The following is a 26,350-nucleotide window of genomic DNA, read 5'->3' as shown; positions in this document are numbered from 1 at the left end:
GTCAATGGTTCAATCAAAAATTTAGAATGATAGGTCCGAAAAAAATAACATTCTTACCCTAATTGATTACTCCCACATGCCCACTTGAAGGGGTTCAAGTGTGAAGGGAGGATCGAAAAGATTTGTTCACATCAATAACTTAAAGATTTGTGCACACATCATAAGTCAATGGAGTCCTTCGTACAATGGCCATATGGTTTTAGGATGATATCTCATTGGCTTATAAAGTGAGAGCACCTTGTATTTCTCAAATTATATATTGTTATTCACGATAAGTCCAACCTAATTTAACATTTTCCTAAAATATCAAACAAGACCAAATATACTAACCAATTGATAAAACAACTCGGAATTAAGAATGGTATATAGAGAGAAATAGTCCACATGTTCTGTTTCTCTAAAAAAAATGAGCACATTTAGTATTGATGATGTAGTAGGCAGATCATGAAAACTCTTAAAACTATACAAAGAAGAGATACTGATCTGATTACTGAGATGGACCAAAAGTCAGTTTGCGAAAAGCGCATGCATCATCCTGTGGAAGACGAGCATATTTATTATTTACTCAGGCGACGTACCGGAACAACTGAGGATCATCCGTGTCCCTTTCAATGTAATCTCTTGTAATCAAATCCTCTAGCCTCTTCTTAATTTGCTTGAAATCAGGCTGAAAAAGAGACGGTAAAAGAACAAGCATCAGCCATCAGCAGAACATCAAATCAAATAGATTAAATACCCGAAAAGAAACAGCAAGATCACATACCTTGAAACTGCGAGCTTGCTGCTCAACACACTCGGCGACTAATTGCTGATACCCTAACACCTTCCTACTTTTCATTATGCGCACAATAATGGCATCAATGGCGAATCGCCGATCTTTGTCCATATCTTCGACAATCTTTTTCGCCTCATCCATTGGGGGAAGAGGAATCTATATTCACAACAGGAAAGACAATACAAATGAAAAATTGGTGTAAATGCAAGAAAATTTTCCATTGAATAATATGGAAATTGTACAAAATCATACCTTTATCCTCCTCATTCGGTCGGTGAACTTCGAATTGAACAAGAAACTATCAGTCTGAGATACTGTCTTTGAGTACGGTTTTTTGATAAGAATCTTGTACTTTGCACAAGACAATGATTGAAGTACTCTAACCAAGAATTCATCAGGTAAATTTAGTAGAGTAGCAATTTCTGAATAACTCAAGCAATCTGCTGTGTTGAATAGGAGCAGAGCAGCAGCCTAGTGGATACATTAAGATATAAGCTACGATGTTACAACATGATATAATAGAGCAAAAAGAGAAAAAAGAAAAAAAAAAAGGAAGCAAACATTTTTATGACAAAAAAAACCTGATAGGTTCCAAGAACTAAATCCATTGTTTTCTGACCAAATGTAGCGGTGAGGTGGCAGCTTCCGAATGAGTGAATCCAAGAGAGAATCCTGTTCTCTTTTATTATTTTATAGAACTTCTCAAAACTTTCCACACACCTTAACTAAAGGGAAACATAAAAAGTTTTAAGTGAGAGAATTAGAGTACTACTGACAATTAGAGTATAGTATTTTTGTGGAACACCAATATACCATCTCAGTAGGAAGGTTAAAATCAGAGGTTTTGTAGCTTGGCCAATATCCGGTTGTGAGAACTGTCACAGTAAGATCAAGACCAGGTTGTGCATTTGGATTATGTTGAAGATGTTCTTCAAAATGAATCTGAATCACACTCTTCCTCATCAAATCAGCTACCTAAAACGAAGAATATGAAAAATAGATACAGATCTGTACATAAGAATGAAATCTTACAAATTTTACAAGATGTCTTACCATTCCTTCCATCTTTGATGTAAAATGTGCACCATAGTGCTGCTTTAACTTTGCCAAAAAACGTTTATCATGTTCATCATTGCCATTCTTGTCAAAGAGTAGACGACAAGAGAGCTTCTTTCTATATCAAGTGATGATAGGAAAGGAAATCAAAATTTTGGAAAGGATAAACTAAAAATAAATAAAAGAAAGGAAGAGTTGTCAACGAACCTGTAAAATTCTACAAACATATCTTTATCCATCACATAAGCAAGAAGCATTACCACCTATTATAGTTCGAGTAAACAATTGCATAACCTTAACACCCTTAACACTTTGTTTGAATAGATAGAAATGAAGTGAAAAAAAGAAGAGGTATTTGAAAAGATGGAGGATTCCTTGTTTGGATAACAAAAATTAAGGGGAGAGGGATTTAGAAAGGAGAGGTTTCGAGGGAAAACATGGATAAATTTTGTTAAGAATAGAATCTCTCCTAAAGTGAGAAGATTTAGAGGGAAAACACGTATTTTCCTTCCTTTTCCCTCCCCTTCTAAACAAACGAGGTGCACTCTCCCTCCTTACCCCTCCCCTTCCTTTCCCTTCCTTCCTTTTCCCTTTACTTCCATTCTTTTCTTTCCTAATTTGCTATCCAAACATAGTGTAAGTTGCACAGACCTAAGAGTCACAATTTACAACTCACAAATGTTACCTTCTCAAGAGACTCCTCAATAGCTTCATCACTTAGCTTTTCACTACCACCTTTTTTGATAATAATATCGCAATAAGATGCCAGAAGTTCTGCAGTAGAACAACCAGCAACAGTCTTGTTTAAAAAGACGTCAAAAGCTTCCTTGAGACTCTGTGCGGCACCAGAAAGAATTTCAGAAAAACTATAAAGCCACGTACCGTAGGCATGTATAAATTTTCACAGGTACTATTTTGCAAACCTTGAGAAAGATAGCATGGCTGGCAAAGCAATCAATCACAAAAGCCATAAACCTATCATGTAGCAGTATTACTTTCCTCACAAGGACCTGATAACACGCAAACTAATTAATGTCTGATCCAAGCATCCAATAACTGCTAAAGTACAAAAACATAGGATTTCCAACATACCTGCTCGTGTGAACAATCAGCAGTAGAATTTTCAGACTGCCAAGCAACAAAATTTCAAGAGAAAAGAATTAATATAAAAGCAAAATATTTATCGGTCAATATCCAAAGAACAGCAGATTTGAATAAAATCCTATCCATCAAATCTAATAAAGGTATAATAGTAAATTAAACTCAAACGTTTTGGCTGTTATCATCTTTCTAAACAAGTATTGACCACCAGTTGTAGGATATATTACATATGTACACGGTACACCACATCAAAATTAATATCTTTTCTCTAGAATTACTAACTAAATTGAATCGATTAGTAGTTAATTAAATAGCGAAATCTGAGAGAAAAGCGATGGTGCTGAATTTTCCTGAAAAAAAAAATAAAGCTATAATTAGACCTGGGAAAATTTGATCCGACCAGAAAATGAACCCGGACAAAACCCGAACCCGACCGACCGAAAGCGACTTAATCCGAAACATGACCGACCCGATAATTACCCGACCGAAAATCGACCGGAAACCGACCCGTTTTGACAGATTTAATATCAATTTTTAGAGTAATTTCAATGTTAGAATTCATTTCAAATAAAATTTTAGTTTTCAAAGTATCTCAACATATTGAGTATATCACTTGAACCCTAAAACTCATCAATAGATCTCAAAAAACACGTATTTAACGTCTTTTTAGCCATCATAATTATTTTTCTTTAAAAACAGGACGTTATAATCATCTTAATTGAATACATGTATCTTGTTAAATCAGTCAAATGAGTTTTTAATTCTTCTTCTACATTTCAGTAAGCAAATCAATATAATTTATACGAACGTTTCGCACGTTTGAATGAGCTTTTCAAAAAACGAATGTCGCTACCCTAAATTATAAAACGCGTATCTTATAAGACGAAATAAGTACTTAGTTAGTTGTATATCTTTCCAACATGAAAATTGTGAAGATAATTTTAACGTTATTTTTATCTAACGTTACAATTATAATAAACAAAATAACTTTTATAAAGCGTGTATCTTACAAGTCTTTCAAAATAAATATTAATTCCCCTATTTTTCTTGCACTTAAATGAACCTGACATACCAACTATTTTTTGAAAATCGTACATGTAATTTCTCTAATGATTTTTTTTAGACATTTTAATGATTTTTTTTTTATGTTGAATTAGTCGATTGGATATTCTAATGTTTTATGATAACCCGTTGGGTCAATCCGAACCTACCCGAAACCCAGAGTGATCCGACCTGAAACTGACCTGATCCGAAACTGACCCGACCCGAAAATGACCCGACCGAAATTGATCCGACCCAAAACCCGACCGACCGACCGTTTTCCCAGGTCTAGCTATAATACATGGATTTCAAAAATTAGATCCGACACGAGTACATGTCGAGGAGTCCATGTGTCCATGACCAACACAAAGTGTTCATGTATCGGTTAAAGGTACTATGACAAAAAAAAAATTCTTGATAGTTTTTTACCACAAAAAATTATTCTGATTAGTTTATGACGAATTTCCTAAATAACATTTGTAGTGGGCCTGTGGGCTTATGAGGACTTAGTCAAGATTAGTTGCGACATTTAAAAAAGTTGCCAAGTAAAAGGCGGTTATCAACAAATCTTCAATCCCATCTGATATAAATAGAAGACATAAAAGCTCATGAAAGACACATATGCTACTCTCTCTCACGCAAAACGTACTCTCTATTCAAACTTTCAAGCTCCCAGCTACTTCCAGCACTGCTTTGATTAATTGCATTGATTAACATCATGTCGCCACTTGTTACTATTGTATTAACCTATGCTACTGAACTCGGGTATTGATGTTGGATACTAGTACGTATCTAAGTGTCGAATACGTTTAAATATTCAATTTCACGCCTAAAATGAAGTGTCTAAGTGTCACAACAACGTCTGAGCATCAAATATCGGACACGGGTACGTGAAGCAAAATGAAGAGTATGAGTAACATAGGTATTAACTGAAATTTCAATTGGAATGGCGGCATAATCAAGCCCCCAAGGTTTTTTTCCACTTTCTTCGATTTTCCGCGTTAGCAAATTGTTGTGTTGTTTGTTGCATTTCTTGACTGCTTTATATCCTTTTGGCAAAGCATTCAAGGCACAATTCAATTGTATTTTCATTAGAGATAGTTCTTCTCAACAACGACATTGAAAATGAAACAATTTTCACCATAAACAAGTTGGTTGCATGTTCCACACTATCAAAATGAGTGAGCATGGACATCTTTTGCGCTAGTAAGGTTCAAATTTGTGCAACGTTAGACAAATGAACACCACAAAAAAATGGAGGTTACATCTTGCTAACGATCATTCCATCATTAAAGCTTCGTCAATGCACATGTTACAAACATGAGAATTTCTTTGTTGAAGCTTCTTCAATACACACGTTCAAAAACTCTTACTAAGTTATTTTTATTATATCTTCAAACAAGTAATTGGTGTTAATCGCTCCTTATAGAACAGTTACTTATAAGGTTAGTTGGCTCTTAAAATTTAGGCGTCAAATTCAGTAAAAATAAAAGCTGAAGAGGAAGCTCAAAGGAGTTATGCACCTTGAAGCTAATTGAAGTTCATTACAAAGGCCCCAAAATCATAAAGAACATACAAACATTTTTAATATACTAATTTAAGGCTTAAAGCACAGTTTTAAATCTCAGCTACAGGTGTAGCCCAAATACGTACAGCAGATCTCACAACATGCATTCAACAATGATTATGAAAAGTGTCAAACCTTGCAGATTGCAGCATCTTCGGCTTGCTGGATCAAAGCAATTCCTTCATCGCAGATATACTGGAAGAGAACATATTGTAAAGATTGAAAATCATCATGGGTAATAATCAATATGCAAGTACAAATAAAGATTGAAAGCAAAACATACTTGCTTAAAAAGGGTTCCAATGGGCTCCAAACCCTTGGGAACTTTACTATATAGCTTGAACATCCTGGATAAATCCTCCACCTGAGCACACCCGAGGGGTAGAAGGCAATGTTATTATTTTTTAAAAGAAAAAATAGTTTCATAAGCTTTCGAACAAGTCAAAGAAATATACCTTGTCGTCTTTAAGTAGTACACGAAATCCAGAATTTTCTTTCTCAAGCAATTGGTTTTCATATGCCAACAACAACTCATTTTGCACTCTCTGTGAAGACCAGTAAACAGTGATACCAGCCATCAAACAGTTTCAATCAACCCATAACATCAGAAATCTTTTCCTCTATTAACAATGCACTTACAATAGTAGGGAATATTTCATCTCAAAATAAAATAGTTGTGGGTATACGTCAAAACAAAGCTTAAAACTCGACCAAATTAATGCTTCGGCACAGCTGAAAGAAATGTCTCAGCAACAACTATAAAATGTGAACGAACCTTCAGAAGCTTCTCTTCACTGCTAACATGCAAATAATCAGACACCCTATTCTTTTCTTTTTTCAAACATTCCTCAGACTGAAAGACCAAAAGAAAAACAATGAGCAAGACAGTACACTATGCACTTCAATTATGAATTTATTGTCTGTAGCTTTACCTTCAACATGTATTCTGGACATGAATTCTGTAAAATCCACCTTGAGGCCTCCCGCGAATAGTAAGTAGTAGTATCGTCCAGAAAATATGTCTCAAAATGATTTTCATATTCATACATATATCCCATTCCAATTTCGACAAATATCCCAATTACATTTTTCAGTAATGTTCGGTCAATCTGGCCACCCAACCTTTCTACATTTATCTAATTAAAAATTTTAAAGTCATCCACATTGCAAGCATGATACATAATTTGCAAATGACACTTTAACAATGAACATACCAGAGCTAAAACAGCATCCTTTGCTCTGACATATATTTGATTGTAAACCTGAAAGACGAGAGGAAAAAGTTATTGAACACGAAAATTAGAATAAGAATTTGGAAATAGAAAGGAAAGGAAATATCAGAAAAATCAGCCTATATACTAAGATGATAAGAATCTATACCAGGTCAAAAAATACAAACAGTCCAGCATCTTGAAACGAAGGAAGTGACATTGACCTTCTATAAATTTGGATGCGCTCAATGCATGTGAAGGAACGAGTTAGCCACCTCATCAGTACTTTATAATTCGACCATCTATGCACTAGTACCATCAGCAAATATTCATCATGTAATTCATTCAAAGCTGGTAAAACCTGACTTATACAATAAATGGACGGTATCAGCAGCAAGGACCTAATTTGCACATCTAACATACAAGTTGTATTTCAAGAACAGGACAGTGAATTGATGCCCCAATCAAGCAAACAAATTATTATTCGGCACTGATTACTTTGTGCAAACATCTTGGATTTTTGGAAATATGTAAGCGGTTCATGGGATTTAGCATGATACATGAGTGATAATATTGATGAGACTAATGAACACGCATATACATATTAATCATTCAATCGACTTCAATGCAAAAGAAAAAGATTAATCATGACAGCACATCCAGAATGCTTGGATGCATAACTGCATTGCCCAAGTGGACGGTCAGAAATTTGATTGTTGCCTTAAGAAAAGTAAATCTCTCGGAGTAGAAAACGTTGCATTGAAAATATCTAAGGGCCAAAGATACGGAAATTTGTCTCAATTTTATCTTTTGAAGCACTGTGCTACCAAGATCATTTATACACTGACCCATGGGAAAGTTCATACAAAAGAACAAGAGGAAAACAGGACAGCCTTCTCACCGTCATATTAACATAATCCACAAGTGCCTGCTTGTAATGCTCATAAATTTGCTTAGGATAATGAAGTGGATTTATACGGACGAAGTTGTATATAGTTCTGCATCAAAATTTATGTTAGCAACACAGCAAGAGACCGTAATCAGTCCATATTGGTCATATCTAACAATACACTTACGAGTAAAGCTCTATGTGCATAGGACCATCAAAAGAAGTTTCATCGGGGTGGTTTTCAATAAGTCTCAACACTTTCTCAACTCCGCAAACCACAATAGGCCACCTATCCTCCAACTTAATATCATTCATAATTATGAATATTTGATTAACTCAACTGTGACACATAAAAACATAGCAGCTGCAGTTAAATTCTACTTATTAAATAACAACGAAATAATGAAAACCAGACTAACATGAGACAAATGCAGCATTAAGTGATCATAACAGATCCCTGAATGGAGAACTCACAAATATAATAACAGCACTAAAATATAAGGGAAGGGAAGAGCACAGGAAGAGAAGTGATTTCAGGATGTAGATTAGACAGCAAGCAAAAACAGGGCAGATATGATTTACTGCAAAAAAATCATAAACGAGACAGATATTTGATATACCTATGCGAAATATATTACCAATGTTAAATATTTCAACAGTTCAGGAGAAACCAGAGTCTAATTCAATAAAGCATCATAAATTCAGCAAGTTAATCTCAATGTTTGCGACATTTTCCACCAAGATCAAACACAGACATGAGGAAGTGCAATATTATAAATCTTGAATCAATAAACTAATGGTTGATGTTCCAATGTGTGTTATTATATTATTTCCTCTTTACCATTCAATTAGAAGTATTTTTTATTTCAATTTATCTCACTTATTTTACATCTTTTTCTTTTTAGCAATGGTCACACTCTCGTTGTTGTAATCTCATCAACAAACTTATTCTTTTTCTTTATTTTATGACTCATTTCTTATCATCCACTTATTTTTTTATCTTATATACCCCGATCATAATTCTGGTATTCACCTATAACTAAGAGGGACAAAGGGAGTATATCTAACCACTAGTGTTTTAAATACGGCTTGCGTATCACCATGCAACAGCGAAATCTAATAAAGAGCCTTGTATAATCGTCACACTCAGTAAAGTCGTAACAGTTCTTTCTCTGTTGCTAAACCCTCTTTCTGTCAAACTTATATTTAAGTATTTTAAAACCACAATTATCCCTATTAAAAGAAATATTAGCTTGATTGTAACATCAAATATACTTGCTCCATCATAAATAAATCGAACAAGAACAAAACTGAAATTATTTTTCTTGTAAATGATTAATTTCACTTGTCAACTAAACATACATCAAATTAAATCAAAAACTGTAAATAATCCTACAATTACAAAAAAATTTAAAAAAAAATAGCATAACTACAAATCAAGACAGTAAAATTATAATTATTAGTTTAATGGCAAACAAAACATCACTCGAAATTCAGATGAAAATCTAATTCCTGCGCGTACAAATTACAATCAACACCATTCCACATTAAGTAGACAATTCAATCACAAAACTAATTCGCACAAACAAAATACTCCATATATATAACAAAAAATATCAAAGAAAACCGCAATTCAGTGATCAAGATACTGAATATCAAACGCCAAAAACAGAAACAAGAGCAAAAAAAGAAGAGAAAACAAGAAAACAAAAGCCAGAATTAAGAAAAGGAGAAGAAAATTTTCACTACCGTTAAAACTTTTAGGTTTTAGAGAATGCAGAAATTGTGAAGCGTTGAAAGTTCAAGTCGCTGAGTGAGAAAAGAATAGTGAAGGTTTCTACAGTAAAGAAACATGTATTTATAGGATCTGGTTTCGTTTAATTTTTGGCGGAATTTTTACTTGAATTTTTACTAGAAATTTGGTTAAAAACACAAAAATACAATTATAGAAGTACAATACAAACGGTTATAAAAGTATGTATTAGACAATGTTACCTCTCATACACATTTATTTTTGTAAAAGTATATATATCTCTCTTCTGAAATAGTCGCTATATTAAATTAGATTTAGTGATACTAATTATTTTTCAAATTTGTTTTATATATTGCGGCTAATTTGTAAAAATAAATATAGTCAAGTGGAATCTTGTTTGAATCGTTAATTACTTTTGATAAGCATAGTTTAAAATATAAATAATCAAAATTATTGATTGTGCAAAAAGTTATAAGTAGCAAGTACAATAAAACGGATGAATTAAGTATAAGATATGAGTTCATTTTTTAAATTGTCTCACACGATCCATAAGGGTAACTCATTATAAAAATAACAAGATATTCCCTCTCTTTTTTAAAGTTGTTGTCATTTAACATTTTATTTCATTCTATTTGTTGTTCTTCTAACAAATATTTCTATTTAGATCACAAATTTTTGGATATAATTTTTTTTTGAGTGGACATAATTAATTTTATACATCCTTATTTTAATATTTTATTAATATTCATGATCTCTATATAATTTTCATCAATTTTATTTTAACGTTTTTACATTGCTCATGTTGGTCCTTTCATATTTCCCATAAACTTTATATGAACATTTAAAAAATATCGTGGTCTCTAACCTTTCCACTAACTATATATTGATATTATTTTTGCTTCACTATTTTTCCATTAAATTTATTATTTAATAAAATAATATATTTACCATCTAAATTTTTTTTTGGAAGTCTTAGTGAACATTTCTTGTGATAAGATTTCTATGAAACAGAACAAGTATTTATTCAAAAGAAACACTCAATTTGACGAGATAACATCATACACTTCAACACTTTGCGAATCAGAATTTCATAATTATTAATACATTTATATTTGTTGAACCCAAAATATTGATTGAGACCAGTATTTTTAATTCAGCAAAAACTGTAAATGCCCAAATTGCTAATCTATCATTTCAATTAAAGCTAATATTTACTTACTCGAACAACGTCCTAAAATCAAATTTCACTTAACTTTTCCTTTTCGTATAAAAAAAATTATTAAAATAATGGGTATACAAAATTACAAATTGCCACAAGTATTGTTGGAAGAGAAAAGAAAAACAAATTGAGCAAAAAAATAAAACAAAAAAATAATAATGAACGCATCAACAACACCATGGAAGCAACTTCTTCTTCAAGCTGTAGAAGCCAATTCTCATCTCAGACATTCTTCATTCTTCCAACTTGTATCTTTTTTTACATCCGTATTTCTTTTTTCTTTCCCAATATTTCTATTTATTTTTGTTCAAATTGAAATTTCCAGAAATTAACTGCAATTTCAATTGTTTAGGCTACCATTGGAGCAAATGGAAAACCTGCTAATCGAACTGTAGTTTTCAGGTGATATCATTTTGTTTTTCCATTTATAATTCCCTATAAATGCTTTAGTTTTTATTTCTGGGTTAATTTTTTCTATTTTTTGTATGTCTGGTTGGTTGAATTTCAGAGGTTTTCAAGATGAGACTGATAAGATTCAAATTAATACTGATTGTCGCACTCGCAAGGTATTTTTCAAATTCTAAAAATTGTAAATTAATGTTGTTCATCAAAATTTAATTTTTTTTGGCATTATTATTATTTATTACTTCTATTATTATATGTAATTGATGGATTTTATTTACAATTCAATGATTGTAAGATTACCATGTTCATTTTATTTATTTGTTTGAATATTTTTTTGACTGGTTTTGAGTTTTAAAATTTTGATTTTCGGAAAATTAGGGATCAATAGAAAAATTTTAAAAAAAAAAGGAAAATTAGGGATGTATGGAAAAATAAAAAAAGGAAAATTAGGGATCAATAGAAAAATAAAAAAAGGAAAATAAGGGTTCAATAGAAAAATTTTAAAATGTCGTTTTGTTGAGAGTGGGATTTGAACCCACGCCCTTTCGGACCAGAACCTTAATCTGGCGCCTTAGACCAACTCGGCCATCTCAACATCATGGTATTGGAAACTATTGTTAAAATCTTATACTTTGATCCTTCAACAAAAATTATAATTCTTTTGTAGTTCCTTTATGGTACAAACTATTAAATTTCATTGATGCTGAAATTTGGATATTTAAACCCTATCTTTGATAGTTGGTCACTTTAATGTTCAAGGAATCACTATTGTACAACGTTTTGGAATTAGTGGCGGAGGGGAACGGAGAGTATGGGATTTTGACTTAGTAGAGCTCCATATAGTGATAGAGTTATAGTTATTTGGTTTCGGATTATAATGGACTAAACTAAAATGATTTATTTAAATCATGTGCACTTCTTATTTATATGAAGTTGCATATGACGTTTGCTACTAAGGTTCATTCGGAAATAACCTCATTATTAGTTTTATCATTAACAAGTGTAATATAAGACGGCATACATCCGACCTTCGGGTGGGAGCCACTTAATGACATTGGAGTAATGAAATGTTGTTGTCGAGCTTCATATAGAGTAAGTCCATTAAGGTTTTGGCATGGGATTATGGAAATTTAAAAGGAGAAACATATTATTGCTTGACTAATTTACAAGGGAGCAATAGACTCTAGTTAGAATAGGAAGTTTACACTTATCACAATCAAACATTTTTCATTTGATGAATGTTCTGAAAGTAGTTTTATAGCTTACAAATGTAATGGTGTGAAATTTCATTTCTTAACCAAACTTATTGAGTATTCTCTCTACCAACCTTTCACATTTTTTCCCCTTCTTCTTGTTTGATTTGATCCTTGGCGCAGATTGAAGATCTTAAGCATTGCCCTTCAGGCGAGGTAATTAACTTTTGAGGTAAACCCATAGTGCAAAAATATGGCTTCTGTCCAGTGTAACATAATTCGCCTGTTAATTTGTTTTTTGAATTCGCGATTCGCTCAAAATGACCCTAAAATAGCCCAAAACCGACTATAAATCGCTTTTTTTATTCACAATTCGTAAGGTGATTAGTGAATCATGTGACAGTGCTTCGGTCACAATCACGAAACGGATATTGCTTTCAATATGGATGATTTTGTGGTCAATGCAACCTATAATTCTGTTGCGGTAAATTTAAAAACCTTTACAATACGGTGATACGGTCTTATTTTTGCACTATGAGTGAACCAACCCTTTTTAGTTACCTTCCCCCTCGGCTCTCTTCCTTTTCTCATGGGAGGGGGTGAAGTAAGATAAAGCTACTCGATTAATGTATTCAGGAACTAGTTATGTATATTGGTCTTGAATCTAGAAATATCGACCAGGTTTATGTGCTCATTTTTGTCCATATAGATATGTTGGTATTTTACAGATTCCTGGGAGCAGTTCAGAATAAATGGACGAATTGATATTATTGATGGGTCAAACTCGGATTCCATGAAACTTCAGGTAAACCTAGCTTCTTGCAATCCGCATGTTTTGTCATTTTTTGTGATAAGCAAGAAAAATGCTGTACTATTGGCACTTGGCACACCCTTTTCCCCCCACTAGTTTGTACTCCTCATTCTATTTTTTGAGGTGTAAGTTGTTTTTGAGTTGCATGGTGCTCTTTGTTAACAATTAAACAAGGAGTTCAGAGTAGTGTAAAAACAAGGCCGCATCGCATTCTGTTGGCCGCCTTGTAAAGATTTTTAAAAATAACGAACCAATATTTCCCATGTTGTAAAGGTGTAAAAAAAACTGCGTTTTGAGTATCAAGGAAATCTTTTGGTTTCGACCGATATTTAGGGATTACGATAAACGCATTACTCCCGTTACCACATCACCGTCTCATTATATTACCGCAATCGCGACCGTTACCGCAGTTTTACTCGTTGAATTTCAGAGGTCCATTACTATTAGAACTTTGCAATATTTCGCTGAAGAAAGGACTGGAAAAAGTTTGAAATCATGGCCAGTTTATAACCATTACGACTAATCAATTTTGTTCCGCTGTCTCTGTTGGGTGATCTTGTGTTAGTTTGATACAATCGAATTTCGCACTATTAATTTCCTTCTACAACTAATTCACGGCAGCAACGAGAGAAGTCATGGTTTGCTAGTTCATTGAAATCAAGACTACAGTATTTGGGTCCTGATCCTGGTGTTCCTACCATTACCGAGGAATTGCCGAATGATGTGAGTTTAGATCCTTCGGCGGGGCCAGTGGATGCATTTTGCCTGCTGCTTCTAGATCCTGATCAGGTCGAACTGGATTCAAACTTCACAATCATATAGTTATAGCAAACTCATACTTAATTTGTGTCAAGCTTACTCGTATACTTGTGCAGGTGGATTACTTAAACTTAAAGACTAATACACGAATGGCTTACTGGTGCAGCAGAAATTTGGATGGTGAAAAATGTTGGACGGCTGAGAAAATCAATCCATAGCCTCTTCTTTTAATGTTGTAAGAATTCGATCATGATCTACTTCTGGAGATGTTTCAGAATGTGAAATTCAATCCTTCTACATCAATGGATAATGAAAGTATGAACAAACAATCCATCTTCTGAATGCAAGCACACATTTCAGTCCATTATGATTGATATGATAGTTTGGGTCTATTCGAAAACTTCGAATTATAAGTCTTCATTGTTTTCATCTGGTATTTACTGCTTCAAAATAGACACCATATGTATGTAATATATTTAGGACCAATGCGATGCCCTAGCACACCAGTCAGAATGTCAGGTATCAATATATCATGGTATTCTCAGAATAATGCAAAAAAAAGAGTTTGTTGGAGTTCAGTACTGAAGCTCTTTGCTAACTGTCTTTAAGCTATTAACTCTGCATATTTCAGCAATTAAGCCAAATCAAAAATGGCTAGTAAATGAGTAATCACCAAGGTAGCAAGCTAGCCACCATTGTAAAACCTTCTATTGCCTTTCGGTGTATCTTTATTTACAACCTTATACTAATTCCTATAGTGAGGACAGCTTTAGCAGTAATGTCTCAGAAAACGGACCAATGCTAATAACATCGTCTAGCTAGGAAGCACTCCATGAGGCGGAACGAGTAAGCTTAGGCTTAGCGATTGTCTTGTCTTCATCGAGTGAGACCAATGCAACATCAATTTGGTTCTCCATCATCTTCTTAGCAACCAAGTAGCCTGCAATGCTCCATGTCTGGTACTTCCTTGCTTGTTTCCCAATGTATTGTCCTGTTATTCCATCATAATACTCTGGCCACCCATCTTTAGCTAGGCGTTCCTCCACCATAGTGATGGCCCTTCTTGCTGTTTCACGCCTCCCAGTTTTGATGCAGGCCGCTACCATCAACCACAGCAGAACTGCAATTGTTGAACGAATATGATTAATTAGTATGTAGCCACTTATAACAAACATCAACCGCAACTTCGCATGATTGAAAAGCACACATGATTCAACAAGCATTTACTATAGTTCATTATAGTCTAAAAACTATAAAACTAAAAATATTTTGGCTCAATCGAGTGTGGACACAAGACAAATAGTTTGTTACGCAATGCTCAAAACTTCATATAGGAATATACAATAGATGTAGTTTTTTATCACCAAAAACAAACTTCTTGTTAGTATTTCAATGAGATTATTTGAAGCCTAAGATATAGAGGGCATCATATCATTTTTACATAAACAGAAAATATATTTTGGAGTTAAGTTTCAAGACATCCAGTAACTAACCTGGCCAAGATCCACCGTTATGGTAGCTCCACCGAGTATTCTTGGGATCAAACCCAGTGACAATCTTCCAATCATGATCCTCTAGAGCTGGATAAGAGATTTTCAAGGGCATTTCTCCAACTAATTCCGACCAACGCACTTCAATTAAGTCCATTATTGCTGATTGTTGTTCTAGTGTAGCCAGACTGCTTAAGATGGCAATGCAGTTCCCTAGCAAGAACCACCTGAAGTCCATGCGAGCAGGGCTGACATTGCCAATGAAATAACCACCTTTCTGCAGAGGCATGAACTCGAACAACCATTCTGGTATTGATTCTGGGCTTACATTGAACTTATTTACAGCAGTGTGGGAGTATTCTTCAGTGCGATACCTGTAAATGTTATTCAGCTGGATGCAATCAAGCCAGTAGTAAGTGCGAATGTGGTAACTAAGTGCTTTGATCTTTTTGTTTATTTTGTCAAGCAATTCCTTGTTGTCTGGCACATCTTTCAGCATCTGCTTGGCGCATCTTAGCGCAAAAAAGAAAAGTGACTGAATCTCGATGGGATATCCATATATTCCCTGCTCAATAGATAATTATGGATGACGTTACTATGTAAAGACTAGCAGGCATGTTATTCTCTTGGTATATAAAAAAACATCACATGGCATAGTAACATTGCATAACCCTTATTAAGTGGCTCCACCCAAGCGGGTTCAAGAGGATCGAATATACGCAACCATACCCTTGTTGGTGATAACAAAGGATAGTATATAAAAAGCACATATGATTTCATGAGATCACATGGACTAACAATGACAAAATTGCCAATTTTGTTGATCATATATTGATTCATTTGATGGTTTAGGGATGGTCGGGACTCAGAAGCATTTGTGTACGCAGTGGTGATAGGTTGAACAAGCAAGTATGATTCTCTAATAAAAATGTGTGATATACAAAACAAGAATTTTGATATTTGTGCTTTATTATGCTCTCTAGACCCTATGTCTAGCTCACAATTTCTATATACACTTATTCAACTGTGTAGGTTTTAGTATGAATTCAAATTCCTTCATTCAGTATTAAGAAGAAAATTAGCACATGAACTAGAAACATACCATCCTTCTGTCAATCATACAGCAAGCATCTGCACAAAGCAGTGTTGGGAAAGTGTCAAAGCCATCAGAGAGGCACAAATTAAGGATCAATTTTATGCCTTGCTGCACTTCAGGCATATCTACCAGTGAATGATCTCTAGTACACTTGTAGTATGACCTCAGTAAAATGATCCACCAAAACCCAGAATCCATTGGTGCAACCCTTCCAATTGCAGATCCACCATAATCAGCTTCTAGAGTTTCTTTCACACGCTCACATCTCTCATCTTTCTGAACTTTGAAGCTCGCTGGCATCACACCTTCTGCAAGAGTAAAGTTGTCGACCTTCTTTTCCCGGCCTTGAAGGTGGAGGGTTTTCAGCAAGAAGTTCTTCACAATTTCAGTATCTGGGGGATCTTTCATTAGGCAAGCTAGTGCACTAGGAAAGAAGTCCCTCACAAAAACCTGCATTTATTTTCAATGAAAGCACAGATATTAATTGATGAGAGGCAAAATATAATAACATAACTGCGTACATAAGGCAATTGCTGCCATGCTGGTATGAAAAGCAATTTTCTGACACTGAGAGAGTTTTTAAGAACTGACAATTGAACAATCATAAAGAACCATCAAATATACAGATTTAATCATCAGTAGTTCAAAGAAAATCTATCGATTATTGACAGTTGACGCTTAACCAATTTGCATACTTGCAGAAGGGAGTCAGTCAATTGTAAACACACACACTATATATATATATAAATATATATATGTATATATATATATATGTATATATATATATATACATACATATATATATATATATATACTCTATTCAACTTTTCTCTAATTTCTTGATATGGGATCATAAAGGAGTTACTTATAAGGGCACTTCCATCCGTGTGGCATTGTTTAATAAGTGGAAACTTTTTGGTGAAGTTTTTGCTTCTATCAGTGTGTAATCGCAAAAAAAAAAAAAGAAGTGTATGTTTCCAAAAAATGGAGTGGGGAAGTTTTTTGAGAGCTCTTTACAGTGGGCCCCACGCCTCCACCACTCAAAACAAATACAAAGGGGGCTAATTAGTTGAGTCGGCACATCTAACCGGTGTGTGACACATGTCTTGATTCCTTTGTTGATATCAAAGTTTTTTCTTATGAATGAGATAAACTTGGAGTAGCAAAACTTCCGCGTAAAAAGGCTAATATGAATAAGAGGGAAAATGTAGAAAAATTGGTGCGAAAATATTTTTTCCTCACTATTGAGAGTGCTTTAAGAGTATCCTTACTCATGATCTAATTAAAATGTTATCCAACTATTTCAGCATTTTTCTCTCTTTTAAAGTCATCATTCCACCTAATTTTATCAACAATGACCTCTTTTAAAAGGTTATCATCTTCTCTTTCTTACTTTTCTCTACCCTATAATATTTTCTCTCTCTTAATTTTTCTAACATTTATCTTAATTTTTTCAGAACAACATTTTCATGTACAAACTTAATATAGTTTTTATTTAATTAAAATAATTCAACTTTTTTTATTTAATTTATAAAAATTTGAATTTTTCTAGAAATCTAATATATTTAAATAAATATAAATTTAAAGTTGATTTTGCATGATTTTTTGGCAAAAAAATAAGAAAAATAAGAAAGAAAATAGGTAAACTTGAAATTATTTCAAAAAATATTAAAATGGATTTTATTTTGTAGATCTTGAAAAATTATGACCGTTGGTATTTTTTTAAAAAAATTATTTAATTAAGAAAATAGTTATTTAAATTAATAAACGACTATTTCTTCAGCCAATTGCAGGTTGGCATGTGGAAAGACGAGATGCGGGCTACGGGCATGTCAGGTTTGCTGCAGGTTGTCGACACTTATCAAAAGACGAGTTGCAGACATGTCAGGTTTGTTGCAGGCCGTAAGCACTTATCAATCACGCACCAATCAAATGCTAAAACATAACGCAAAGTTTGAAAAAAAAGTGACTGTTTGAATGAACAAGTCATCCGTGACCTAATTTGCTAACCTTTTCACCAACTCACCTTAAAACCTTTAAAAAGTCACTATTATTAACACTAACAAACTCTCTAAATTTTTCACATTTAAGCATCCCCAAACAGTAACAATATCTGATTTTTACAAGATTTTGTTTAGTTTATCGCTAAATTAAATCAAGGATAGAGAGTTAAAGACACGTCTATAGCATGTATTTCATGCAAAAATTGTTGCGCAACGAATAACTTGATTTTTTGATAACATCGCTGAACAATTTTGTACTACTCAATATCATCTGGAATATAAATGATGATTTTATTGGATCAAAACAGAGTTACACCAATCAACAGCTAAACACAAGCTTGGAATTTAAATTTTGAATTCATAAATGAGATAATCGCTTTACAAGTTTTGAAATAAAATCTTCATGTAACATCATGGACTAGTGACTACATATACAAGAATAATCAACACATATTTTCCAAAATGAGAAAAGGAATAAAAGAAAATAGAAGCTAAGCGATATGTTTTTATTTTATTAGAGAACACAGAGGCGACATTAATCGACAATCGACAAAGAAACCAGAAAAAGGAATAAATAAACTGCAAAAGGAACAAATATGAAAAAAAATGTGAAAATGGATCAGAGTATTAAACCACAACAAAAATCTAAAATAACTACTATTTGGTGGTGTATACATAATGATGTATGATTCTCATTAATAAATCTTGAGATTATTGGCACATTAAAAAAATCAGAAATCATAACAGATATCAATAACTCGTATAGCTAACCGTCATACAAGAATAGTACAAACCATCATGGAAGACAAAACGAGAAAAAAATAGGTGTTCTGTCAAAAAGATCACAAATGAAATACAATATCCAAAATGTTCAACACGGAAAATGAAACTACACTGCAAAAATCTGAAAATAAAAGTAAAATATATTGTGAAAATAAGATTTTGAATGAAAAAATTAAGAAAATGACGATAGTATTGATAAAACGCAAAAAACGCCTTTGAATAGAGAAAAAGACCTGATTATAGTTTAAAGCTTCAGCACTAGGATCAGAAGCAGCGACCGTACCAACAGGAACACCTTTGTAAAAAACGTAAGATTTCTTCAACATATCCCAAGCTTCATCCATCATTGGGGACTCAACATTAGCTTTTGGTGTATCATTTGTGTATCCATTAACCTCTGCGCCTTCACCGGTTGGTGCCGAAGACGTAATCGTTAGCGAATGTGCTCTTGCAAGAGTAGTTCTCTTCGGAGTTATCCCCTGCTCCAAAAGATTACCTCCATTTTCACCGTTAATGTAGAATTCGTCATCGTCAGTACTAGGAGCTTCCAGAACGGTGTTACTCATGGAATGATCGAGAGAGAGAGAAGGTAGTAACACTTCCAATCGAGGATTTCCGTTTGATTCCTCTGATAATACGCCACTAGGATGTTCTGGTGAGGAATCCATTGTTGAGAGAAAATGGTGCTCTGAAAATTTTGGCAGGAAAAGTGTTTTGAGAGAGGAGAAATGTGTTGACTGTTAGTTTTTATATGCGGGGTACGGTAAATGGTACTCTCCAATTCATACCAATTATCCTACTATAATTTTACATCTTATTTAATACACTAACTCAATCTTTTATGTACATAATTAAAAATTATAAAAAAATAATATTAATAAATTTACATTGTAACGAGTTTTAAAAGTATTTTGAATCAAATAAGATTTCACTTGAATATATTTTAATCTCTGGATTAAAATTTAAAAATAAATTAAAAATAATTGATGAATAATATATAAAAAATTAAATGAGAGAATTGCTCTGAATTGAAAATAGTATAATAGTATTTGTGTTTGGCGTGTTGACGAGCGAGTCAATTGGAGAAGGGGCATTTTTGAAAATGAAATGTTGATGTAGATTTAGGGGTCGTTAGTCGTTTGGTGTAAGCGGTAAAAATGAAATGAAAACCAAACACTTAAAGTGAGAAAGAGTAATAATAAGGATTAGTGTAATGCACGACATTTTTAGATATTCATATATAAAATAATTTAACTATTTTGATATTTTTTCTTTACATAATTATTAATTATTCAAATAAAAAAAAGATATTTAATAATTATATTAAAAAAATTACATACTTGATCAAAGTAGATAATTCAGAATTAGTCCCATATAAATTATGCGTAAAATTTACATATGAGAATTATATCTAATTTATCATATTTACCTTAAACTTATTCATGTCCAATAATATTGTTGAAAATATATTGAAGAATTGAAGTATTATATATTTGAAAGATGAAAATCAATAATGAATATGTGGGAGAGGTAAGGCTGTTTTATAATAATATAACTAAAGCTAAAATTTAGTATTGAAAGCTCTAGAGTAAATGATAATTGAGCAGATAAAGTTACTGAAATAAAAGTCATTTCATATAAAAGTAACAGCAAAAAAAGAAAACCAATATTTGCGCTCTTGAGTAAATGATAATTGAGCAAATAAGAAAATAGCATTTAATTAAAAAATACTCCTATGATTTAAAGTGACATGTGGCAAATAATTAGAATTCCTCAACTCATTCTACGTCCGAGCACATGTCAAAGTGGTTTCTCAATTCGTATATTTATATATATGATATGATGATATATAATGATTGTTTTAAGGAAAAATTACCAGGAATAATACAATATTTTGCTCATTTTTCTACCATAATACCAATTTTTATTAACCATGAATAATATCTACTTAATAGGTTTTTTTCCTATAGTATCCCTAACATGTTAAAAATCAAACTATAAGCTAGAGATTATATGACAAAAAATTTAGTAAATTAGTTAATAAACTAAAATTAGTATTATACACGGTAATTTTCCTTGTTTTTAATTTTTGTTTGGTATAAATAATATATAACGGAATCAATACAAAAAGGTATTTCATTCCTATTTCCTCATCCATTAAAGAGGTTTTAGTAAATAACAGTGATTTATAAAGTTAACAAATAATCCTTATGTGATAAGATTTGATAGGATGAAAGTTTTGTAATTTTAATTTACGTTTTCTAATTTTATTTATTTTATTATTATTTTTTTGTCTTTTTATAATGATTTATCATGATTATTGATTAGAAATTAATGCTCACTCATTTAACAAAAATAATAATGGAATATATTTTTTCATCTTCAAGTCACAAGTGGACAATCATCATACAAAGTTTCGCCAAAGCTTATAAATTAGAGACAGCAGCAAGGCTAGGAGTATTTGTGACCACTAATTTTTATGAAATCATAAAAAACATGAGTTATGGATTGTCTTCTTCATTTCATTGAGCATCATTCTCGCCATTTATGATGAATCATGAAAATCAAGAATTTTCGAGCAAGCAAAAGGATGAAATGAAGAGGAAAGTAGAGAAGATGAAGAGCAAGAAATTAATTTTTGTCTGAGTTAGTTTTTACTCTATCCGTTCCTTAAAGAAGTTTACATTTGTCATTTTGGATGTTTTATTTGTTGTTGTCATAAAGAATCTTTCTATTTATATCACAAATTTTTGACAAAAATAACATTATTCATCTTTATTTTAATATTTTCAAAAGTATTTTTTATTAGTTGTAGTTTCCATATTAATTGTGGTCCCATGATTTTTCCACATGTTGCCCACTAACATTATAAAAGCATTTTTTATCAGTTATGATCCTCATATTTTTTCTACTAACTTTCTTTTAATATTTTGTTTAAAATTTATGATTATGATTATGATCCCACTTTTCTTTTATTAAATTTATTATTCAATTAAAATAATATTATCCACCATCTAAAATATTCTATTTTTTTAATTCTTATGAACATTTCTTGTGGAGACTTAGAGAATAGAAGAAGCATTATATAGTCAAATATTATATTATTACACTTCGTCATAATTATCAAATATCAAACTTTCATAATTGTTAGATGTACGTAATTAGAAATATTAATAATTAATAATCATATTATTGTATTGAATTGCGTGAAAACATATTATTGCATATAAATAGATAATCATTAGAAAAGAGGAGGAAGATAAATAGGAATGAAAACTCAATAATTTATTGTTACCTCTCGTTAAGAAGTAAAATTAAAGTAATAGATTTAAATTTACTTAACCCAAAGTAATGAATTGGGTTACCAAGGATACCCAACCAAACATTAAGTATTGGAAACTGTTTCTTAATTATTAAGCTCAATTTTATCATACAAACAACCTCTAAATATATTGGAGAGTACTTATGGGCTATGGCGTATACCCAAAATCACGCGTACATCAGACTTAAGATCAAAATATAGCGAAGCTGGGAAATAGTTGGCTTTCGGGTGGACAATTGTTACTCGACCTTCAGCCTCCACCCAACCTGAAGTTCCAAACGCATCAATGTTGACTCGACTTTGAGGTTCCATGAAGGAAAAGTCCACCCAATTTTTCTTTCTGCCTCCAAAACTTCAACTTATGCTTTTTCTCTTCAAATATTTCATTTAATTTGGCTTTTTAAACCCCTCTTCATACTATAGCCAACATAATTCGAACATTTAGAATCAATATCTACACATAAATCGGTCTGATAGGTCTCGAGTTTTAAATGAGTCTTGATTTAATAAGCTCAATTAATTTTTGGTGGATCCAAACCCTTAGGTATGAAATGTTAAACCCAAATCCAAACACCGAGTCTGATGGATCTAGGATTCTAAATGAGTCTTGATTTCATATACCTTTTTGAAACAAGTACACCTTCTACATATGACCAGCGTAAGGGTAATACTGGGAACAGTATAGAGGAACAGCGTGCTGAACCTAAATCAACCCAAGTTAAGGAAGCTGATAAACAAAGAACGGAGGTACAGCTACTCAATAATATGAACGTACATGGCCCAGCATGGAGAAAAGCGTACACAGTTCTATATATAAAAGAGGAAGGATAAGGAACAGCTGGAGAAGGAACAGTTAGGTGTTCCTAAAACCTGACAGAAGAACTAGCGCATTCTATTTTAAGCCTTCTGTTAGAGCCGTTAGAACTTAGGCGCCTTTTTCTTGATTTTTAGCCGTTAAGAGGAGAAAGCCAAATCTATAAATAAGGCTCCCCTCCAGTTTGTAAGACATTCAATAATTCAGATTTGATAATTCATATTCAGTTGTAATCATTCAGAAGACAAGTGTCTGTTTCTGTTTGTTCTTCATTTTCTGTTGGAGAGTTTGAGTGTGTTCAAGCCTTCACGGATTCATACTTCTCCAAGATCACGTTGATCTTTGTGAGAATTGTGAGGATTAAGGCCTTGTATTCCTTAGGGGAATCGGTGTCTTCTTCCAGGATAAGTAGTCCTTCAAGATTACTTAGAATTCGCCTTAAAACAACCCTTTGATCGAGAAAACCTTTAATCAAAGAAATCATAACAAATCTTCCGCTGTAAACTTGTTCCAACTTGGTATCAGAGCCATGTTCTGGGGAGGGACACAAGGAGATACGAGGTAATAGGTAACTTTGCGTTTTCTGAGAAGAAGATTAATCAGGAAATCAAGTATCGTTTGTATTTTGTTTCAATTGGATATCACAGGTATAAATTCAATTCTTCCTTGTTATTAATTTCTGTGATTAAGATTTGTGGAGTTCAATTGAATCATCTTACACCATTTATTGTGGAAAAAGATTCCTGAAATCTGATTCTATTGTCATTGCATGCGTATCAATTTGGTGTTTGATAATCGAAATTTTTGAGTTTTCGCAAAATTGATTCATATAAGTCAGTTCTTGATTGTTTTAACGGTGTTCTTTGATAAGGAGTTAATCGCCTTCACTTACAAATTTGGAAACTTTGCGTTGTCTTTTAAAATTGTTGGTTTAAATAATCTGATTCTTGAAAATTGTTCGGTGAAATTAGGGTTTATACATCAGTGCATTCGTTGTTGTTTTTGGAAATTGGTTGTTGGGAAAGTTTCTTGCAAGATTGTGGCTGGTGATTATTTGAATTGTGCTTTTGTTTTGGTTTCTGGAAAACTTGTTGTGAAGATCTTCTTGCAGGTTCTGGTTGTTAGTTGTCTTACCATTGTTTTGTTTGTGAGTGTCTTGGAAAATATGGACATGGATGAGAAACTAGAAACCCTTACCAATTTAGTCCAGCAACTAGCCTTGACTGTAGCCAATAATATGGGGAATCAAGGGGAAAGACCACAACAGCTTCTGCAAAATAATAGGAACAGTGAGGACAAGACCTTGAAGATTGACTTACCTAGTTTTGATGGACAATCTCCAGACCCAGAGGTGTATCTAGATTGGGAAGCCAATATGGAAAGATATTTTGACTTCAAGGAAACCCCACTTGAACAGCAATTTAAGCTAGCTAAGATCAAACTGACCAAGCTTGCTGCAATATGGCTAGAAGGAGTGCAAAAGCAAAGAAGGAGGGAGGATAGAGAAAGAATCAATACATGGGAAAAATTAAGAAAGCACTTGAGAAGGAAGTATGTCCCACGCAATTATAGACAGCAATTGTATATGAAATGGGGGACATTGAGGCAAGATAATAGAACTGTGTCAGATTATATTCAAGAATGGGAACGACTGTCTGTTGTTTGTGACACCAATGAAACTGAGGAGATGAAGGTTGGGAAATTCATAGGAGGACTAAGGGAAGATCTGAGGAAAAAGTTGGAGTTGATTCCAAAACTTACCTTTAGCTTGGCTTGTAGTAATGCTCTCACCTTAGAAAAATATTCTAAGAAGAAATCAAGCATGGGCAGCACCTACAATAGACCAGTGAGGAATTATAACCCAAAGAATATTACTACACCAACACCCACTGTGACTCAGACCAATGCACCAGATAGGATCCCACCAATGACTAATACCACTAAGGATAAAAATCCCAAGGACTTGAAGGGGGTTGTTTGTTTTAAATGTCATGGACATGGTCACATTAAGAGTGAGTGCCCCAATGCTAGAGCCTTCACTGTGCAAGAATGGGCAGAGATTAAGGAAGTAGGTAGACCTAGGGCCATGATGGTTAGCAGAAATGGTAGGGAGGAGTTAGTTTGGCCTTCAACATCTGAGAAAGACCCTGATGGTACATACTGTGTAAATGATGAAGGAGTCTTAGAGACTTTTGAGGGAACTGAGGACAGTGAAGAAGAAGGGGACAGAGAGGAAGTGTATCCTGAACCGGATATGCAAAATTTGTTGATTAGAAGAAACTTTCATGCTACCCCAAAGACCAAACCAAATGATCAAAGAGAAAACATCTTCCAAACCAAATGCAAAATTAAGAACAAGGTGTGTGATCTGATCATAGATGGGGGGAGTGAAACTAACTGTGTCAGCAAGGATTTAGTTCAGACCTTAGGCTTAGAAACTAAACCACACCCACATCCCTATAAACTAAAATGGTTGGATAGCAAGGCAAGTGGTTTTGTTAAGAAGAGGTGTTTGTTTCAGTTTGCTATAGGATCATTTGAGGACAAGGTGCTTTGTGATGTGTTAGACATGACTGCCTGTCATGTGCTCTTAGGTAGACCATGGCAGCATGACCGAAGGACTTTACATGATGGCTATACTAATGTTTATACCTTGAGACATGAGGGAAAAATTAAGGACCTTATGCCCTTGCCACCCCACAGGACTGTACCTCCACAGCAACCAATAGGCAGTGGCTTCGCCTTACCTTCACAGAAGACAGTAGGCACTTCACTTCCACAGAGACCTGTAGGTAATGTGTCGTTGATAAATAGAAAGGTGAGTATTAAGGAGGTCAGGAGAGAAGGACTAGCATTTCTTTTGTTCAGCAAGGAAGTAACACAAGAAAGTAGTCAACCAGACCCCAGGATCACTAACTTGTTGGACCAATTTGCTGATGTTTTTCCTATAGAATTACCAGTAGGGTTACCTCCATTAAGGGGTATTGAGCATCAAATAGATCTTATGCCAGGAGCAGCACTACCCAATAAGCCTGCATATAGAACTAGCCCTGAGGAAACCA

The 26,350-nt window shown here is 33.4% G+C and overlaps 3 protein-coding genes and 1 non-coding gene across 8 annotated transcripts; 1 reads left to right on the top strand and 3 right to left on the bottom strand.

The window, feature by feature from the left end:
- Positions 1 to 349: 349 nt before the first annotated feature.
- Positions 350 to 9,492, bottom strand: LOC130809644 (cullin-1-like). Of its 2 annotated transcripts, XM_057675389.1 has the most exons (20): positions 9,390 to 9,492; positions 7,828 to 7,980; positions 7,653 to 7,749; positions 6,921 to 7,112; positions 6,755 to 6,802; positions 6,473 to 6,676; positions 6,316 to 6,393; positions 5,996 to 6,085; positions 5,824 to 5,904; positions 5,676 to 5,735; positions 2,924 to 2,959; positions 2,755 to 2,841; positions 2,517 to 2,666; positions 2,039 to 2,094; positions 1,829 to 1,949; positions 1,589 to 1,750; positions 1,357 to 1,500; positions 1,028 to 1,246; positions 764 to 931; positions 350 to 667 (listed from the first exon to the last, which is right to left on the bottom strand). In XM_057675389.1, exons 2-20 carry the CDS (start codon positions 7,953 to 7,955, stop codon positions 566 to 568), a joined length of 2,223 nt encoding a protein of 740 aa, XP_057531372.1. In that variant the 5' UTR covers positions 7,956 to 7,980; positions 9,390 to 9,492; the 3' UTR covers positions 350 to 565. The 2 variants fall into 2 exon arrangements, with proteins under 2 accessions (XP_057531372.1, XP_057531373.1); XM_057675390.1 differs by lacking the exon at positions 9,390 to 9,492 and having other exon boundaries at positions 6,921 to 7,060; positions 7,828 to 7,843.
- Positions 9,493 to 10,564: 1,072 nt separating this feature from the next.
- Positions 10,565 to 14,293, top strand: LOC130809643 (pyridoxine/pyridoxamine 5'-phosphate oxidase 2). 4 transcript variants are annotated; one of them, XM_057675388.1, is made up of 7 exons: positions 10,565 to 10,860; positions 10,965 to 11,014; positions 11,121 to 11,178; positions 12,394 to 12,426; positions 12,920 to 13,015; positions 13,643 to 13,810; positions 13,950 to 14,293. In XM_057675388.1, exons 1-7 carry the CDS (start codon positions 10,771 to 10,773, stop codon positions 13,962 to 13,964), a joined length of 510 nt encoding a protein of 169 aa, XP_057531371.1. In that variant the 5' UTR covers positions 10,565 to 10,770; the 3' UTR covers positions 13,965 to 14,293. The 4 variants fall into 4 exon arrangements, with proteins under 4 accessions (XP_057531371.1, XP_057531369.1, XP_057531370.1 ...); XM_057675386.1 differs by having other exon boundaries at positions 13,897 to 14,293; XM_057675387.1 differs by having other exon boundaries at positions 10,565 to 10,878.
- On the bottom strand, positions 11,532 to 11,612 carry TRNAL-AAG (transfer RNA leucine (anticodon AAG)). Its single transcript has one exon. It is a non-coding gene; the product is annotated as a tRNA-Leu (tRNA).
- A 120-nt stretch (positions 14,294 to 14,413) lies between the features above and the next one.
- On the bottom strand, positions 14,414 to 19,846 carry LOC130809642 (probable alkaline/neutral invertase F). The gene is made up of 4 exons (XM_057675384.1): positions 19,386 to 19,846; positions 16,373 to 16,816; positions 15,274 to 15,835; positions 14,414 to 14,900 (listed from the first exon to the last, which is right to left on the bottom strand). Exons 1-4 carry the CDS (start codon positions 19,818 to 19,820, stop codon positions 14,599 to 14,601), a joined length of 1,743 nt encoding a protein of 580 aa, XP_057531367.1. The 5' UTR covers positions 19,821 to 19,846; the 3' UTR covers positions 14,414 to 14,598.
- Positions 19,847 to 26,350: the final 6,504 nt, after the last annotated feature.

This window comes from Amaranthus tricolor, chromosome 4, assembly GCF_026212465.1.
Source record: "Amaranthus tricolor cultivar Red isolate AtriRed21 chromosome 4, ASM2621246v1, whole genome shotgun sequence".
NCBI lineage: Eukaryota > Viridiplantae > Streptophyta > Magnoliopsida > Caryophyllales > Amaranthaceae > Amaranthus > Amaranthus tricolor.
The sequence above is the reverse complement of the archived record's forward strand: the minus strand, read 5'-3'. Positions and strand labels throughout refer to the sequence as shown.

Excerpts from the sequence above, each read along its gene's own strand:
- LOC130809644 (XM_057675389.1), bottom strand. The coding sequence starts at position 7,955 with ATGAATGATATTAAGTTGGAGGATAGGTGGCCTATTGTGGTTTGCGGA. Across the intron at positions 2,842-2,923 it reads CTGATTGTTCACACGAGCAG|GTCCTTGTGAGGAAAGTAAT; the intron begins GTATGTTGGAAA and ends GCGTGTTATCAG. Across the intron at positions 932-1,027 it reads ACCGAATGAGGAGGATAAAG|ATTCCTCTTCCCCCAATGGA; the intron begins GTATGATTTTGT and ends TTGTGAATATAG.
- LOC130809643 (XM_057675385.1), top strand. The coding sequence starts at position 10,771 with ATGAACGCATCAACAACACCATGGAAGCAACTTCTTCTTCAAGCTGTA. Across the intron at positions 11,015-11,120 it reads AATCGAACTGTAGTTTTCAG|AGGTTTTCAAGATGAGACTG; the intron begins GTGATATCATTT and ends GTTGAATTTCAG. Across the intron at positions 11,179-12,393 it reads CTGATTGTCGCACTCGCAAG|ATTGAAGATCTTAAGCATTG; the intron begins GTATTTTTCAAA and ends TCCTTGGCGCAG.
- LOC130809642 (XM_057675384.1), bottom strand. The coding sequence starts at position 19,820 with ATGGATTCCTCACCAGAACATCCTAGTGGCGTATTATCAGAGGAATCA. Across the intron at positions 16,817-19,385 it reads AAGCTTTAAACTATAATCAG|GTTTTTGTGAGGGACTTCTT; the intron begins GTCTTTTTCTCT and ends AAATAAATGCAG. Across the intron at positions 14,901-15,273 it reads TAACGGTGGATCTTGGCCAG|TTCTGCTGTGGTTGATGGTA; the intron begins GTTAGTTACTGG and ends CAACAATTGCAG.